This window comes from Biomphalaria glabrata, chromosome 2, assembly GCF_947242115.1.
Source record: "Biomphalaria glabrata chromosome 2, xgBioGlab47.1, whole genome shotgun sequence".
NCBI classification, from domain to species: Eukaryota; Metazoa; Mollusca; class Gastropoda; family Planorbidae; genus Biomphalaria; species Biomphalaria glabrata.
The window spans coordinates 49,310,908-49,326,137 of NC_074712.1; the positions used below are offsets into that span (position 1 = coordinate 49,310,908).

Below are 15,230 nucleotides of genomic sequence, written 5' to 3' on the forward strand. Positions count from 1 at the left end.
TCATGTTTTAATTCAGTTGTCTACTACTAAGGGTTTTATTGAAAGGGCAGATAATAGTATGAATTTAATGTAGTCAAAGCTTAAAAGTAAAGCTGGCTAAAATAAATACTAAAAGTGTGCTAGAATGTTACACTTATTAGTAATCAACAAATGCAAATTAATTTTATCATTGCTAGTGTCTTTCTTGTGACATCATTGATTGTAGGTCATTTTTATTAGCTTTAATTTAGACAATGACAGTTCGCTGCTAGCCACTGACACTGATAGAGTTAGAAATAATAACAGTATAATTCCTAAATTCTAGCAAGTCTCAACAATATCCAAGTTGGGTTTCATATACTACCCTTAATTCTTCATAAAGTTTCTTTCCATTTATGAATGTTTTTCTGCAGGATCAGTTAATTTTGACTGTAAATGGGAACTTTTTTTCTGCACATCTTCATTGCTCATATTTTTAATATTACTTATTCTGTATAATATTTTTTAAAATTATCTTTTGTGTTCTTTTCATTTGATAGTCCACAAAATCTCTGCATCATTTTTGCACACTGGTAACTCTATAAAATTAGATATCATTATAATTACAACTAATTGAATGTGTTTTTAAACTAGTACATAACTAAATGTATTAGATTGGATATTAATTAAAATTAAACTACCAGCCTGTAAAAAAAAGGTGATAATGTTTTTAAAATAAAACTATTACTACTAGTTCCTGGGGCTATTCAACTAAATATAATATCAATATGTTTTAAATAAGTAACTGAAAAAAAATGTGTTCAGTTTCTGTGTCATTTAAAACATTACTACTATGAACAACCTGTGAAACATTCAAGCCAGGAAATGAGTAAGGAAAACAAGTGGAAATCCCTTGCGTCTCTACTTTTATACATATATATATATATATCATGGGCGTAGCCAGTTTTTTTTTTCGGGGGTGGGGGATTCCCCCCGCCCCCGGAAAAATTATATATATATGTGTGTGTGTGTACATGATTAATCTTTATTACATTCTGACTCTTTCGGAAGACGTTTATTGTGCCCTAGAATAGGTTCTTCCTGGAAAACCTGTAGACCCCCCCCCCTTTACTAGCAAGGGGGTCTGGGGGAACTCGCAGCGCTCCCCCCCAGCGCGGGGCGAAGCCCCGCTGCCGAGCACTATTTCTGGTATTGAAAGCCAACAAAATGCATATTCTGAGGTATCTACAGTGCATTATCTTGCTATTAAAAAGTTTTATTTCAAAAACCTAATGTGCTATTTTTACTGACTTAGACCCTCTCGCGCCGTTCGGAGCATTTTCCAGCAAGCTGTTTCCACAAAAATCTGTCATTGGCAATGTCTGAAGCCTCTTCTCACCTGCTCTGAGGATCTCAATGAAAGTGTGGCGCCAAGTCGTACTAGGATGTCATTGCAACTCTTATTATGCGTAATTCATTTTGTCGGAGAACATGTCCCGCAAAACCTCATGCGACGCTCTGTCGCAACCTTACTAAGGGTTCGACTCCCAGTTCGACATATGATTTCTTTGATTTAGACCCGATCTCTATAACTGACTCCTAAAATCTGTCTTAGCCATCTTTGTTGAGCCACATTTAGTGTTTTTCAATTTTGGCAGATGACTATTCACTGCATTTTATTAAAGGAGCCACGCCACTGGTAGAAATGTGTAACCTCTCGTGAATACGCCATTGTTCATCATCATCATCATCACTCCTTTGATTTCCTCATGGAACATAGGGCCTCGACAAAAACACGCCACTCTCCACGGTCTCTTGCTAGCTTTTTGATGGTTTCCCAGCTTCTTCAAGTACACTGCGTCGCCATGTTCTTTTTGGTCTTCCTCTGCGTCTTGTTCCCTGGGGGTTCCACTCTAAAGCCTGCCTAGCTCTGTTGCTGGTATCTTTTCTAAGGGTGTGACCAATCCATCTCCACTTCCTCTCTAAGATCTGCACTTCTATATTTTTCTGTCCACTTATCTCCCACAGTTTGGTGTTTTCTACTTTGTCATACCAGAGTATTTTTAGGATATTTCTCAGGCATCTGTTGATGAAGGTCTGTATTTGTTTTTGTTGTGGCTTCAGTTGTTCTCCATGTTTCAGAGCCATACAGTAGGACAGCCTTGACATTAGAGTTAAAGATTCTTAGTTTAGTCTTGTTTGAGATGTGAGGAGATTTGAACATTTTTGAACTTCGCTCAATAGCAAGAATTTTCAAATGTTTCAATCTATCTTGAGAATTGTTGACCTCCTGGTAAATAGACATGGGGGCGCGGGAAATCTGTTTTAAGTTAAAATATATTGTTTAATTTAATAATTTATACAAATTGAATTAGCTCAGGTCCTATGAAAGTGCGGATCCTTTAAAAGTGGGGGCCCACTGCGGTCGCATAGGTTGCAGGGGCCTAAAACCGGCTATGCAAAATAGCCGGTCGACTAGTGTCGAAAAAAAAAGGCTGGGGCTATTTTCCAAAGCTGCAGACTGTTTGGACAAACCAAGCTATTGCGCTAGACAAAAAAAAAAACCTATTTAACACAACAGCGACGCATGCAAGCGAGACACAGAAGTCATCTGCAGATATAAAAAAATAAGTTAAAATGTAGGCCTAGCTCAGCAAAAATGTCTAAGACAGATTTTAGGAGTCAATTACAGAGATCAGGTCACAAAGAAATCCTTTGTCGAACTGGCGCTCGACCCCTCGTCAGGGATGTCCTCGTATAACTTAGAGAGATCAACACATCATGGAGGATTTCAAAGAAGTGGACACTAGCTGGGGAGCAGGTGCAGATGTTGCCAGTGACAGACATATACGGAGACAGCATGTTGTCCAATGCGCCCAACAGTGAGGGAGAATATAGGTCTAAGTAAGTATAAGCATCACTAGTGGATCCAGTGGATGAAGTGTGATGAGGCGATGGGGCGATTTAATTGTTGTGCAGAAATCACAGTTTGTGAACATAATTAGTCAAATATCCATATTATATATGCTACTTTTTATATTAAATCCATTTGTGCATTATGTCGCAGTGAACTCTTATATTAAATTCAATCATTTGTAAATATAAAACAAGAAAAAAAAATGCTTTAAAAACAACAACAACAAAGCCTTTATTAGTATATTTAATTGTATCAATTAGTTTGGATCAGCGATGTAATTATATCTAATAATTAATCTGGTGGTAACCATGTAATGCTGAAATAGATCTAATACAAACAATAGGTTGCGGAAGTTCTACATATTGCACTTGCTAATACAAACAATATTACAAATGGGTAAAAAAAAAAATAATAATATGCCTAATGTTACTGTGGTTTAAAAAGTTTCGTGAAAATATGCAATGTTGGCGTCTATTTTCTTAAAAGCAAGGGAAAGCACTCTAAAAACTTTCCTTAGCACTGTAAAAACAAATGCAATTATACCGTCTAGAAACACAACGTTATATTTTTTTAGTTCAAACCCAGGAGTAGATTAGATTGTAGTCTATGGCTTGGTACTTAATAATCTACCAGACATTATTTATCTGAATCCATTTTCTTAAGTGGATCTAGATTCGATGCACAAGATTAATAACAGATCTCTATAATAATTATATGATAAAATTGATTCACTTGGACTTGATTCTTGAATGAAATAGATTAAATATGATTAATAGATTAATAATAATAATCTAGTTGAAATAGTTTTAAAAATGTCAAGTCATTGATTTTGATTGACTTGGAAGTTTGATTTCCCCTATTTTAGTATTTAATTTAGATGTGACATTTGTGTTCTTTATCTTCATACTAGACAGTATTGCCGATATTATTGATTATACTGTAGACTCTATATAGATTAGATCTAGAATCTAGATCAATATTAGGCAATTTCGCAACAAGAGTCCTGTCAATCTGATACTAATTAATTAATACTTTAGTCTATACACTAATACAGTGTATGCACTAAGACTAAATCCTGTCCTACTAATATATGACAATATGATATATCATTTATTACATTTTACATCCAGTTCCAGATCTTTAGTCATAGAATAGTCTTAAATGACTCTCAGTATCAGTAGTCAGTTGAGTAGTGGGTAATTATTCGACAGTTGGGTCCCTGGCCAGTGTGTGTATATCTCTTAGATTTTAGATTCTATAATTTAGAACTCTAATAATCCTGTACTACTAGAGGAGCTCAGAGGTCTTTTACAGTGAATAATATTATTAGTGAAATAGTCTATTCATTGACAGAGTTGATCTTCTATTCTCTAGATCTATATTATTAATTTATGAGTGACTAGTCTAGATATAATCATAAACATCTAGCCTTAGCTTAGGTTAGGTCTATAATCTATATATCTATATTTAGTACTATATCTTGTTAGATTCTTTCTAGATCAAGCATCTAGAATCTACATCTATCAACCATTGAACCATGGCTAACTCTTCCAGATTTAGGTTGGATTTTGATAAAATTATTTCATTATATAATTTAATAATAAATTAATAATATGATTATATATTTATTTATATCTGAAACTTATAAAACAACTTAAAACTAATTTCACCCCCTTAGGAATTGCACACGAGGTGCGGTGGCTGAGCGGTAAAGCGCTTGGCTACCAAACCAAGGTCTGGGGTTTGAATCCTGGTGAAGATTGGGATTTTTAATTTTGGGATCTTTGGGTGCATCTGAGTCCACCCAGCTCCAATGGGTACCTGACATTAGTTGGGAAAAAGTATAGGCGGTTGGTCGTTGTGCTGGCCAAATGACACTCTCATTAACCATAGGCCACAGTAACAGATGACCTTTACATCATCTGCCCTATAGGCAACAAGGTCTGAAAGGGGAACTAGAAATTGCACATTAGGACAGTTTATAAAATTATCCCTATTTTTAAGCCTGTTGATGCCTTAGCTTTATAAGAATATAGTAATAAGATAGCCATGTCTCATACATAGGACAGGTTGAGAGCCTGGGCTTTAACTATTAACTTGTTGTTGACAAAGCAATTCACCCCACTCCATTCAGCTGCCAGGTCAAAAGTAACAGCAAAAGTCAGATACTGCAGAGCCTGCCAGAGTGTAGCAAAAGATTTAATGTCCCTGATTTTTCTCTTGGTTGACTTCCAAAGCCTTTCACTTGATTAGGTTTAGATCAAGGCAGCAGAAGTTTGGATTTAGAGTATTCCTTCTCCTAGGTGGGTAGCCAAACAAGGTTGACAAGCTTCTCCTACCTGAAGCTTTCTGGTTTAGGCACCAGAAATATAAATGATCATAATAATTATCAATTAATTCTTATTTATTAGTTGTATGTGTAGTTATTGGTTAGAAAATCAGCATGGTTTCCTCTATTTATGTATAAATAATATTCCTATTTTATGTTTCAAATTACAGATTATTGCTTAAAAAAAAATTATTGTGTGCTGTGAACTAACTTTGCATTTTGTTTTGGTATAACATAAATGAGGTAAACAATTAGAATCTTTTTATATATACATCAACAGCCGTTCAAATCATAAAAGAAGCTGTCAAGAGCTGGAAGACAGTGATGAATGCTTGCCCATTTCTAAACGGATCAATTCTCTCCATATAGAGTAAGTACTGAGCTCTAAGAACAGACAGTCAGAGTTCATATTAAATTTATAATTAATCCTAAACTTTTTTTTATTCATAAACTGTGCAATTGTTGTTACAGTGTCAGTAATATTTTTGATGATTTGTTTTCAGAGGACAATCAAATATAGTAATTCCACAGGTAAGTTTTCTTGATTTTTAATTAATGATTATCAAACTATTAAGACTGATTATTGTTATAATATAAGTGTAATTTATCTCTTATTTTTAAAATGTGTGACCACTCCAAAAAAAAAAGGTCAGTTCTACAGTCTAGAAACCTTGCATAGGCTATGCTTAGAATATTTTATCCATTTCTTAAGCTTCTGTTTTAGATAATAAGGATGGCCCTTGTCGTTCGAAATGTGTGCTCAACTTTGGTTCAACCGGCTTGATCATCACAGGTTCAGTTGACTTAATTTATATTGTTTTGATCCATTGAAGGCTTAGTTGAACTTAGGGACACCTACTTCCAAGTTCTTTGTAAACACTGCAAAATTAGCCTTACAGACTTTTGCATCTCTCATGTTTTTCTTTGTCCTCCCTCTATTTATATGACAAAATTGTTCTCATGTTATTGGTATGCACTTGCACTTGTTGGCTTAAAATTATTACCAGTCAAATGCCTTCTCATTTTTCTATGGGTATTAAGACAAGATGTCTTATGCTAGTTAGCTCCACTTGTTAAAAGTTTACAACTTCTTAGTAAAAATCTGCACATTATTTTTTGAAGTTTTCAGGTTGTATGTATTGTCTTCTGTTAGCGTATAAGGGTTCAGAAAATTAAAGAAATTATAATAGATTTTTGGAAACATAAAGGCCATCTTGCAGAAATTCAGATAAATTATAAATAACCAAACTGTTGAACAAGAGCAAGAATATAAATACCTATGTACAACAATCAACAACAAACTGAAATGGAGTGAACACTGTCAAAACCTTTATACCAAAATTCACTAACATCTTTTCTATCTTAGAAAGCTAAAGAAATTTAACATCGACAAAACAATAATTAAAATTTTTTATACAGCAACCATCGGCAGTCTAATTAACTTTTGCTATACATGCTGGTATGGTAATACTTCACTGGCACAAAGACTTAGACTAAATAGACTAATTAAAAAAGCATCATATATCACTCCAACACAGCTACCATCTCTTGAAGAGCTATTTCATGAAAGATGCCTTTCCAAAACACTCACGATTCTTAAAGGTAACCTGCACCCATTAAACCACTGTTACATAAGATCTGAACGAAGTGGTCATCTCCTTTCCATTAAAACTAAAACAGAAAGATTTAAAAATACCTTAATCCCACTTTTGGTCAGAGTGTTACAAGATCATCAGTCGTCATTGAGAAGTACATAGAAGTCTAATTTATAAAGCGCTCGTTATGAGTGTGTATGTTTTTTCGTGTGTGAATGTTGTTCGTATTTGCGCCTATATTGTTATTGTACAGTAGTTACGCTGAGGTTGTCATTTGTAGTTAAAGTAAATTTCCATTTGATTGGATCAATAAAAATTATCTTTTCATTTCACAATTTGTTTTAATCAGACAGTATTTGTAGTCATTCAAGAACTGCAATAATATTATTACAGTTCTCGTGTAATCTTTTCTTCTATGCTAATACACTGGCATGCTATCTTAAAAAAACTTTCTATTTATTCCAATATTTTTTCATTGTCTCATGGTCTTTTCAGTATTTCCCAAACTGTTCTACAAAACCCTAGTGTTCTGCAAGGCCTGAATGGTTGTGTTTCATGAAATACTAGAATCATTAACTAGTTGGCCAATATCTCTAAAGAATATGCTAAGTGTTTCAGTGAATACTGAGAATGTGGGAAATGTTCCATTAAGGAAAAAGTTTGGGAGTCTTGTCCATGGTCTTATATCAATTAGCATGTTGGAGGGATTCTGATATTTAAAGGATACAACATGTATTCCCATAGACATATTTCTCACCAAAAATAATGACAAGACATAAAAGTCAAATATCTCTGGGTGTATGGCTGTACTTACTCTTCCTTCAAGCCTTTATTGTTGTATCTCTTACACTGTAGACAAACATGGAATGCTGTATTGTTGTTGTGGTCAGACTTCACAAGTGGTGGCAATGACTATTTAATGTGGTCTTTGTTTTAGTTGACCAACTCCTCCTACAACAGTCATCACTTTAATGAGTCCCATATTATATATATATATATATATATATATATATATATATATATATATATATATATATATATATATATATATATTATGAGATAATAAAGATAAAAGAAGGGAGAGAGACAGCTAGAGATAATTCCTATCTTATTAGACCTACGCTACTATATCATATATATATATATCATCAACAGACATATATGAGTAAGGCGTTGTTATTATCAAATACTTTAATTCCACTGAAGGGAAACAGTCCAATGTTGCCTAAGTCTTCTATAAAAAATGAAAAAATGCGTCCTTACTCTATGCAGTCTCAAGCATCTATTTTCTGTTAATTCACTTTCCTAACTAACCCGTGTAATGTTTTTAATCTATTGTCGTGTCACTACAGAATTTGCTAATGTACTTGTCAGCCTATAGAATCCTTACAGTAGCAACATAAAATACTGCAGTTTTCTTAAAGCTTAAAGCAATGTTGACAACTACAAGTTTCTCATCACACAATATTAAGACTATTGCTTATTCTTGAACAATTTTTAACTAAATTAAACATTGCATTGTTGTTTTACAGTTGCAGGATAGACATGGTGCTAATGAATTTGATGGTTTTTCTAAAAATGGAGCCGGGTCAGGTTCACTTTCACTGAGGGAGGCTTCCATACAGCAGAACTTTCCACAGTCTCACAACCTCGAATATGCCAATGGACGCAATATCCATGATGTTCATGACATGAACAGTGTAGGTAGTGTCAATAATCATGGCCAAAGTTTTCCAGCACCTTTAGGTGACTCTGTCTTCAGTCATCAACATCCAAGCACTTCTAGTCAAAGCCACACTCATGAGTCATTTCTCAACAACAATGGTTCTCACCAGCTCTCCCATCATCAGGTCGGGGCTGGTGAAATACAGCATCTTGCATACAATGGCTACACACCTTCTAAAGCCTCACTCAATGGAGCTAACTCACCGGCTCTACAGGGCAATGATTCACCATTTCACGCTCTTAACAGTGCACAAAATCCATTTTTTCATAGTGTTTCAACTGATCTTCAGAACTCTTTCCAAAATGTTCAAAACAATGATGGAAACCAAAGCTTATCGTTTCACAATCAGTCTCCAGATCTTGACTTCCACCTACAGCAGCTGCCTTCAGGGAACTATGATCCAGAATTGGATCTTACAAAGAATCCATATTACTTCTCCATCAACCAAATGCTTTATGAGGCACATGTTTCTCGTGTCAGAAGAGATAACAGATTTTCTGAAGACTCTTAAATTGAGCTATACTTTGAGCCTACTTATGTGATGTTTATTTCTTACAGAATAACTCATCAAGTCCCTTAGTAGCTAAAATGGAGAAAAATATTTTGTTTAGTGGCAACACGTATGACATGAATAGATTTTAGTGGCAGAATATTTTAATGGCAATTTTTATAATTTTAGATATCCAGCAATAGGCATATTTTAATATTTTTCATAAAGTATTTTAGCGAATATAAATTTAAGCTAAAACTTTAAATACTTAATATACATGAATAGCATAAAAAAACAGTATACATAAGTTTCAATTATCCTAACAATAAAAAAAGATAATACTAACAAACAATTCAAACTACACTTGTAATTACAGGTGGCATTTAAAGCGTACTTATAGTGGTAAATACTAAGAGTTCAACTGTCATTTTAGTGTTGAGGTCATCATAAACTGTCATTATTATTTCAATGAAAGTGAAAAAAAAAAGACTTTTGAATGAAAAATTTAAATTGACTAATAGAATGATAACTAATGTATCAGGGAATAATCATTCAAAAATATATTTTTGAGTTTCTGTTTTAGTTTGGAATAACATGTGAACACAATTAAAATTGAGTAATTAATTACCTGAAGTTATATAATTGATTTATAGATTAAGGCTTTGGTTTCTGGGATAAACTAGATTGTAAAAACAACATGTTACCTACTTTTTAAATAAAAGCATAAGAGTATATAGTAAAATGCATAGTGTACATTACATAGGTTTAGATTATATAGTTGATTAAAAAAACAACCAAAGAAAACACAGCCTTTTTTAATGTTATATATGATTTTATTTACGGCTATGATGTATGGGCCATCTATCTGTATATATAAATTTCATTTATTTAAAATGAAATTATAAATAAAGAAAAATAATTTTAATTTGTTAACAGGCGACAGAATAGTTTGGTGAATTTTAGTTCAAAGTTAGACATGAGATTTGTATATGAGAAAATCTTTAATACCTGCATGACATCATGATATGAAAACAGATTGGTTGGATTTCTATTTCCTTATTTGAATTTGTCCTTTCAACTTATTTTTTGCTAGTGGATATTATTTTTTTTTTTACCAATCTACATAATGATATAAATTTACAGTTTAAATTTATAAGTTAACATCTCAGTCCACATTTGTGTTACCTTGAGTGCATTTTTAATATACTGCAATCATATCAAAGAAAGCTATTATAGTTGCATAACTTTTTACGCAGTTATCCTCCTGAGTTCACATTTCAGGTCACCATTTTTATTAATTGAATAAAAAAATTGTTTTTCATCTTCTTCAAAATGTGTTGATAGAGAAAGAAAACTCATTAACTGCATTTAGAAGACTAGATATCTGATCCAATCCAATTTGATTTAAACATCAGACATTGTTTGTATTGTATTTCTCAAGAAAGCAGAAATATTGAACTTCATTAATTACTTAATATGAAACATAAACATCTCAATTTACCTTACCTTTGGAAGTAATGAGGATTTTTAAAATTACTTTAAAAAAAAGTATTTTAAAATTGTTTCTTTAATTCTTTTACAAATGTGTGTTCTTCTGTTTGTAATGAAAGAAAATTGCTTTTATTTATTTAGTGTGGACTCAATTAAAAGAAAACAAAACCTTTGTCCCAGTGTGATTAAATCAACCTTTTTTTTTAATGTAAATTTAAAATTGTAGTGATATCTTAAAAGATTAAGTGAACTCAGCTTTTAAATGGTCAAAAGTTTTTGATTTTGATCAAAATATAACCTTTTTTGGCAAACATTTATTTAATTGAAATAACAATGTATAAAGGCATGAACAATGAAAATAATTCAATATATTTATTCTCTTATTCAGATTTTCAGGATCAAAAGGTTTAACGAAATCCAAAAATTAAAACAATTCATCATGGCTTTCCTGTTTGTTGCAACATCTTTTTCTTCTCTCTCTGGAAAGTGTGTTGAAAGTATTGTAACATGTCAGGACTTTTCTATGTTGGTAAATTATTTAGAAATATGTAGAAAAGCGAAGACCAAAACAATAACCCAAAAAAATGAACTGTACAATATTTTTGTTTTGTTAGACATTTATTACTATTGTTTGAAACATTTTGTTATAATTTTAACTTGACATGTAAATGTCATGAATGACACAAAAATGTCAACTACATTTATTTTGTTAAGCACTTTTACTTACAGCTTTTACTTAGTAGTCTCCCTTTTCAGATTGATTTGACCAACAAGTAGTTGGTGGAAAGTATTGATACAAAAAACCTAGGCTTTTAAAGATTACAGCGACTCATCAACAATTCTTTACTATCAATTAATAAGAAGTATAAATAGAATTAACAAATAAGAAACAGAGTAAAATAAACAAAAGCTTTAGCTGGTTAAAAAAAATTTGTCGAAAAATGTCATGTGACATACAATGATTGGTTTCTATTATTTATTTATTTATTTAATTATTTATTTGGCAGTATTTGAACAATATCTTAGACATAATTATGTTAATGAATTAAATAAATTTCACTTCTGTGATACCCACAACTTGATTGAAATTTGTTACATTGTTTTTTACAAAGCTTGTATCAACTCACTTTTTCTGTCAGTCTGTCTGGTAAAAATTTTGAACACGTTATTTCTCTATACCAAGAGGCGTGGTGGCTTAGCGGTAAAGGTCTTGTCTTCTGAACTGTGGGTCCCTGGTTCGAATCCTAGTGAAGACTGGGATTTTTTATTTCTAGAACTTTAGGCGCTTCGGAGTCCACCCAGTTCTAATGGGTGCCTGACATTAGTTGGGGAAAAGTAAAGGCAGTTGGTCATTGTGCTGGCCACATGACACCCTCATCAACCGTGGGCCACAGAAACAGATGACTTTTACATCATCTGCCCCATAGATTGCAAGGTCTGAAAGGGAAACTTTACTTTTTTTTTTTTACTTTAATACACCCTTCCCCCTTCCAATTCTTGGATCAAGTTGAAACATTTAACAATTATTTAGTGTACCTAACAAAACATAAATCAATAAATTAACAGATTAGTCAATTAATTATTGTAATTAATTGTTTTGTTTGATATTGTGAAAGGGAAATAACTTCTACATCCTTGAGTGATACAGTTGTATGGTTCCAATAGATAAGCTTTGTTTTTTTTTTTAAATACTTTTTGCTTGTTTTTTCTCTGCTGATGGCTAACAACCATATCAACATCTACTTAGTAGGTTCTTCCGTTAGTCATGTATAATTAAAAAAATTCATCCCTCAATCAGGGCACCTGAACAAAACACTTTGTCTTGAAAAAAATTAACCATAGACTTACATCAAAACTTACAGATAAATGAACTATTTATAGAAACATGACACTACTTTAGTTTAGAGCTAATTGTTAAGAACCAACTAAATTAAACAAAACACCCAAGATCTTTTTTAACTAACAGACCTGGACTAGTGGTTGGATGTGACCTTTTTACTGGATGATCTGACCTTGTCGTTAGAATAATTAATCAAACAAAAGCACAAATCAATGAAAAATTTTATGTAACCTAATAAAATTATACAAATTAACATTAAACTTATAACAACCAAGCAGTTGATGACCACTAGAATTGCATTAATAGCAATCTCAAAAACATTACAGAAAATTTAACACCAATGAGATATCTATCAAATAAAACTAATTCCTAATTTATAAAGAAATTATGTAAAAAAAAGCAGATAGATTTGATCCATGTCACTATCTTTTATAATACATACGTTATTTAAAAAAACAAGATGATTACGTCCTAACCCTCATGCATCTAGTCATGCTTGTCAACCAGTGACTTAAATTCTGCCAAGTCACTGGTTTTCCTGGCTACAGACCATGATTACTCACACGAAAATACTAGAATACAATTTATGTAGCAATATTATAAACTACTTAGATAAACATAATGCACTTAGGCGTTGACCAAGTTCACCACCATAGCTTGCTATGGTCTCAGAATTTATAATAAGTCTATATAATAGTGATACTGTAATTTCAAAATTATTGCTGTTTATTACTCTGCAATAGGATACCTTGATACCTAATATATATATATATATATATCATGGGCGTAGCCAGGATTTTTCTTCGGGTAGGGTTTTAGGGGGGGGGGGATTCCCCCTCCCCCTCCCCCCCCCCGCGGAAAAAATTATATATGTGTGTGTGTGTGTGTGTGTGTACATAATTAATCTTTATTACATTCTGACTCTTTCGGAAGACGTTTATTGTGCCCTAGAATAGGTTCTTCCTGGAAAACCTGTAGACTCCCCCCCCCCTTACTAGCAAGGGGGTCTGGGGGAGTTCGCAGCGCTCCCCCAGCGCGGGGCGAAGCCCCGCCGCCGAGCACTATTTCTGGTATTGAAAGCCAACAAAATGCATATTCTGAGGTATCTACAGTGCATTATCTTATTCAAAAGTTTTATTTCAAAAACCTAATGTGCTATTCTTACTGACTTAGACCATCTCGCGCCGTTCGGCGCATTTTCCGGCAAGCTGTTTCCGCAACTCTTATTTTGCGTAATTCATTTTGTGTGAGAACACGTCCCGCAAAACCTCATGCGACGCTCTGTCACAACCTTACTAAGGATTCGACTCCCAGTTCGGCATATGATTTCTTTGATTTAGACCCGATCTCTATGACTGACTCCTAAAATCAGTCTTACCCATCTTTGTTGAGACACATTTAATGATTTTCAATTTCGGCAGAAGACAATTCAAACTTTATTAATGGAGCCCAAGCCACTGGTAGAAATTTGTAACCTTTCTTGACTACGCTCTTGGAATTACATGCCTGTATTTGCTTTAGATTTTATATCGAAAAGGAAAGTTTTTTCGTCAAATCATCTGTTGAGGGGTTTTAAACTAAGAAATCTCGAGTTTTTTTGTTTAGTTTTTAATTCAAAACCCCATTTAGCTACGATCATAGAATTTGGTGACTGTAGTTTGCTTTAAAATTATATTGAAGAGAGAGGTTTTCAACTCTAAACGCTCTGTAGGGGGATTTTAAACTCAAAACCATCTGGAGGGGTTTTAAACTTTAAAGAAAAAGCCATCTGGAGGAGGGGGATTTAAACTCAAAACCCATTTGGCTACGCTCATAGATTTTATAGTGTGTAATTTGCTTTTTTTTTATATTGAAGAGGTACTTTTTAGCTTCAAACCCCAACTGGAGGGAGGGGGGGGTTTAAACTCAAAACCCCTTTGGCTACGCTCATAGAATTTTGAGTGTGTAGTTTGCTTTTTTTATATTGAAGATAAGGTTTATCGTAAATTTTGGAGGGGGTTTTAAAATCAAAATCTTCTTCAACTGTGCTGTTGGAATTTGGGGATTGTTGTTTGCATTTTTTTTTTGTTTTGTTTTATAGAAGAGGGGGATTTAACTGCAAAAACTTCTGGTAGGGGGTTTAAAATTCAAAACCCCCTGCAGGGGGGTTTAAACTCAAAGCCCCCTGGTAGAGGGATTTGTATCTCAAAACCCCCTGATAGGGTTTTTTTAAATCTCAAAACCCCCTGGTAGGGGGTTTTAAACTCAAAACCCCCTGGTAGAGGGTTTTAAACTCAAAACTGCCTCGACTGTGCTGTGGTAAGTGATGATTTAGTATTAAAATCTCACCTAAAATAAACAAAATGAAAGCAAAAATCAGTCTCTTAATTCCGTTCCGCAGGGGGGGGGGATTTCATTTCGGGGGGGGGGGGGGTTGAACCCCAAGAACCCCCCCCCCCCTGGCTACGCCCATGATATATATATATATATATATATATATATATATATATATATATATATATATATATATATATATATATATATATATATATATATATATATATATATATATATATATATATTATAAACAGAAAGAAAATTTATGTTCAAAAATGCATATAAATGTATTATATATATATATACAGTGGCGTCACTAGGATGGGTGTCACCCGGTGAGGTAAGATCACGGTGTCACCCCCCACCAGAGTTCTACAAGTTCCACTTATTCTTCCCAATAAAAACTATCGTCGTTTTTGTTCTTGTTTGTGCTATACTACAGTTCATTGATTTCTGTTACACAACGGTTCAATGAGTGTCGATTCTATTAAAAAACTTGTGTCCCTGACATTTTATCGTTAATTATTACATAAACATCAAAGATGTTTTTAATTAGAAACAAATTAAA

At 33.3% G+C, this 15,230-nt stretch overlaps 1 protein-coding gene across 2 annotated transcripts; it reads left to right on the forward strand.

The window, feature by feature from the left end:
- Positions 1-3,350: 3,350 nt before the first annotated feature.
- LOC106077645 (uncharacterized) lies at positions 3,351-11,588 on the forward strand. 2 transcript variants are annotated; one of them, XM_013238470.2, is made up of 5 exons: positions 3,351-3,489; positions 4,374-4,435; positions 5,485-5,574; positions 5,708-5,735; positions 8,332-11,588. In XM_013238470.2, exons 2-5 carry the CDS (start codon positions 4,413-4,415, stop codon positions 9,034-9,036), a joined length of 846 nt encoding a protein of 281 aa, XP_013093924.2. In that variant the 5' UTR covers positions 3,351-3,489; positions 4,374-4,412; the 3' UTR covers positions 9,037-11,588. The 2 variants fall into 2 exon arrangements, with proteins under 2 accessions (XP_013093924.2, XP_013093865.2); XM_013238411.2 differs by having other exon boundaries at positions 3,376-3,489; positions 4,363-4,435.
- The last annotated feature ends 3,642 nt before the right edge of the window (positions 11,589-15,230 follow it).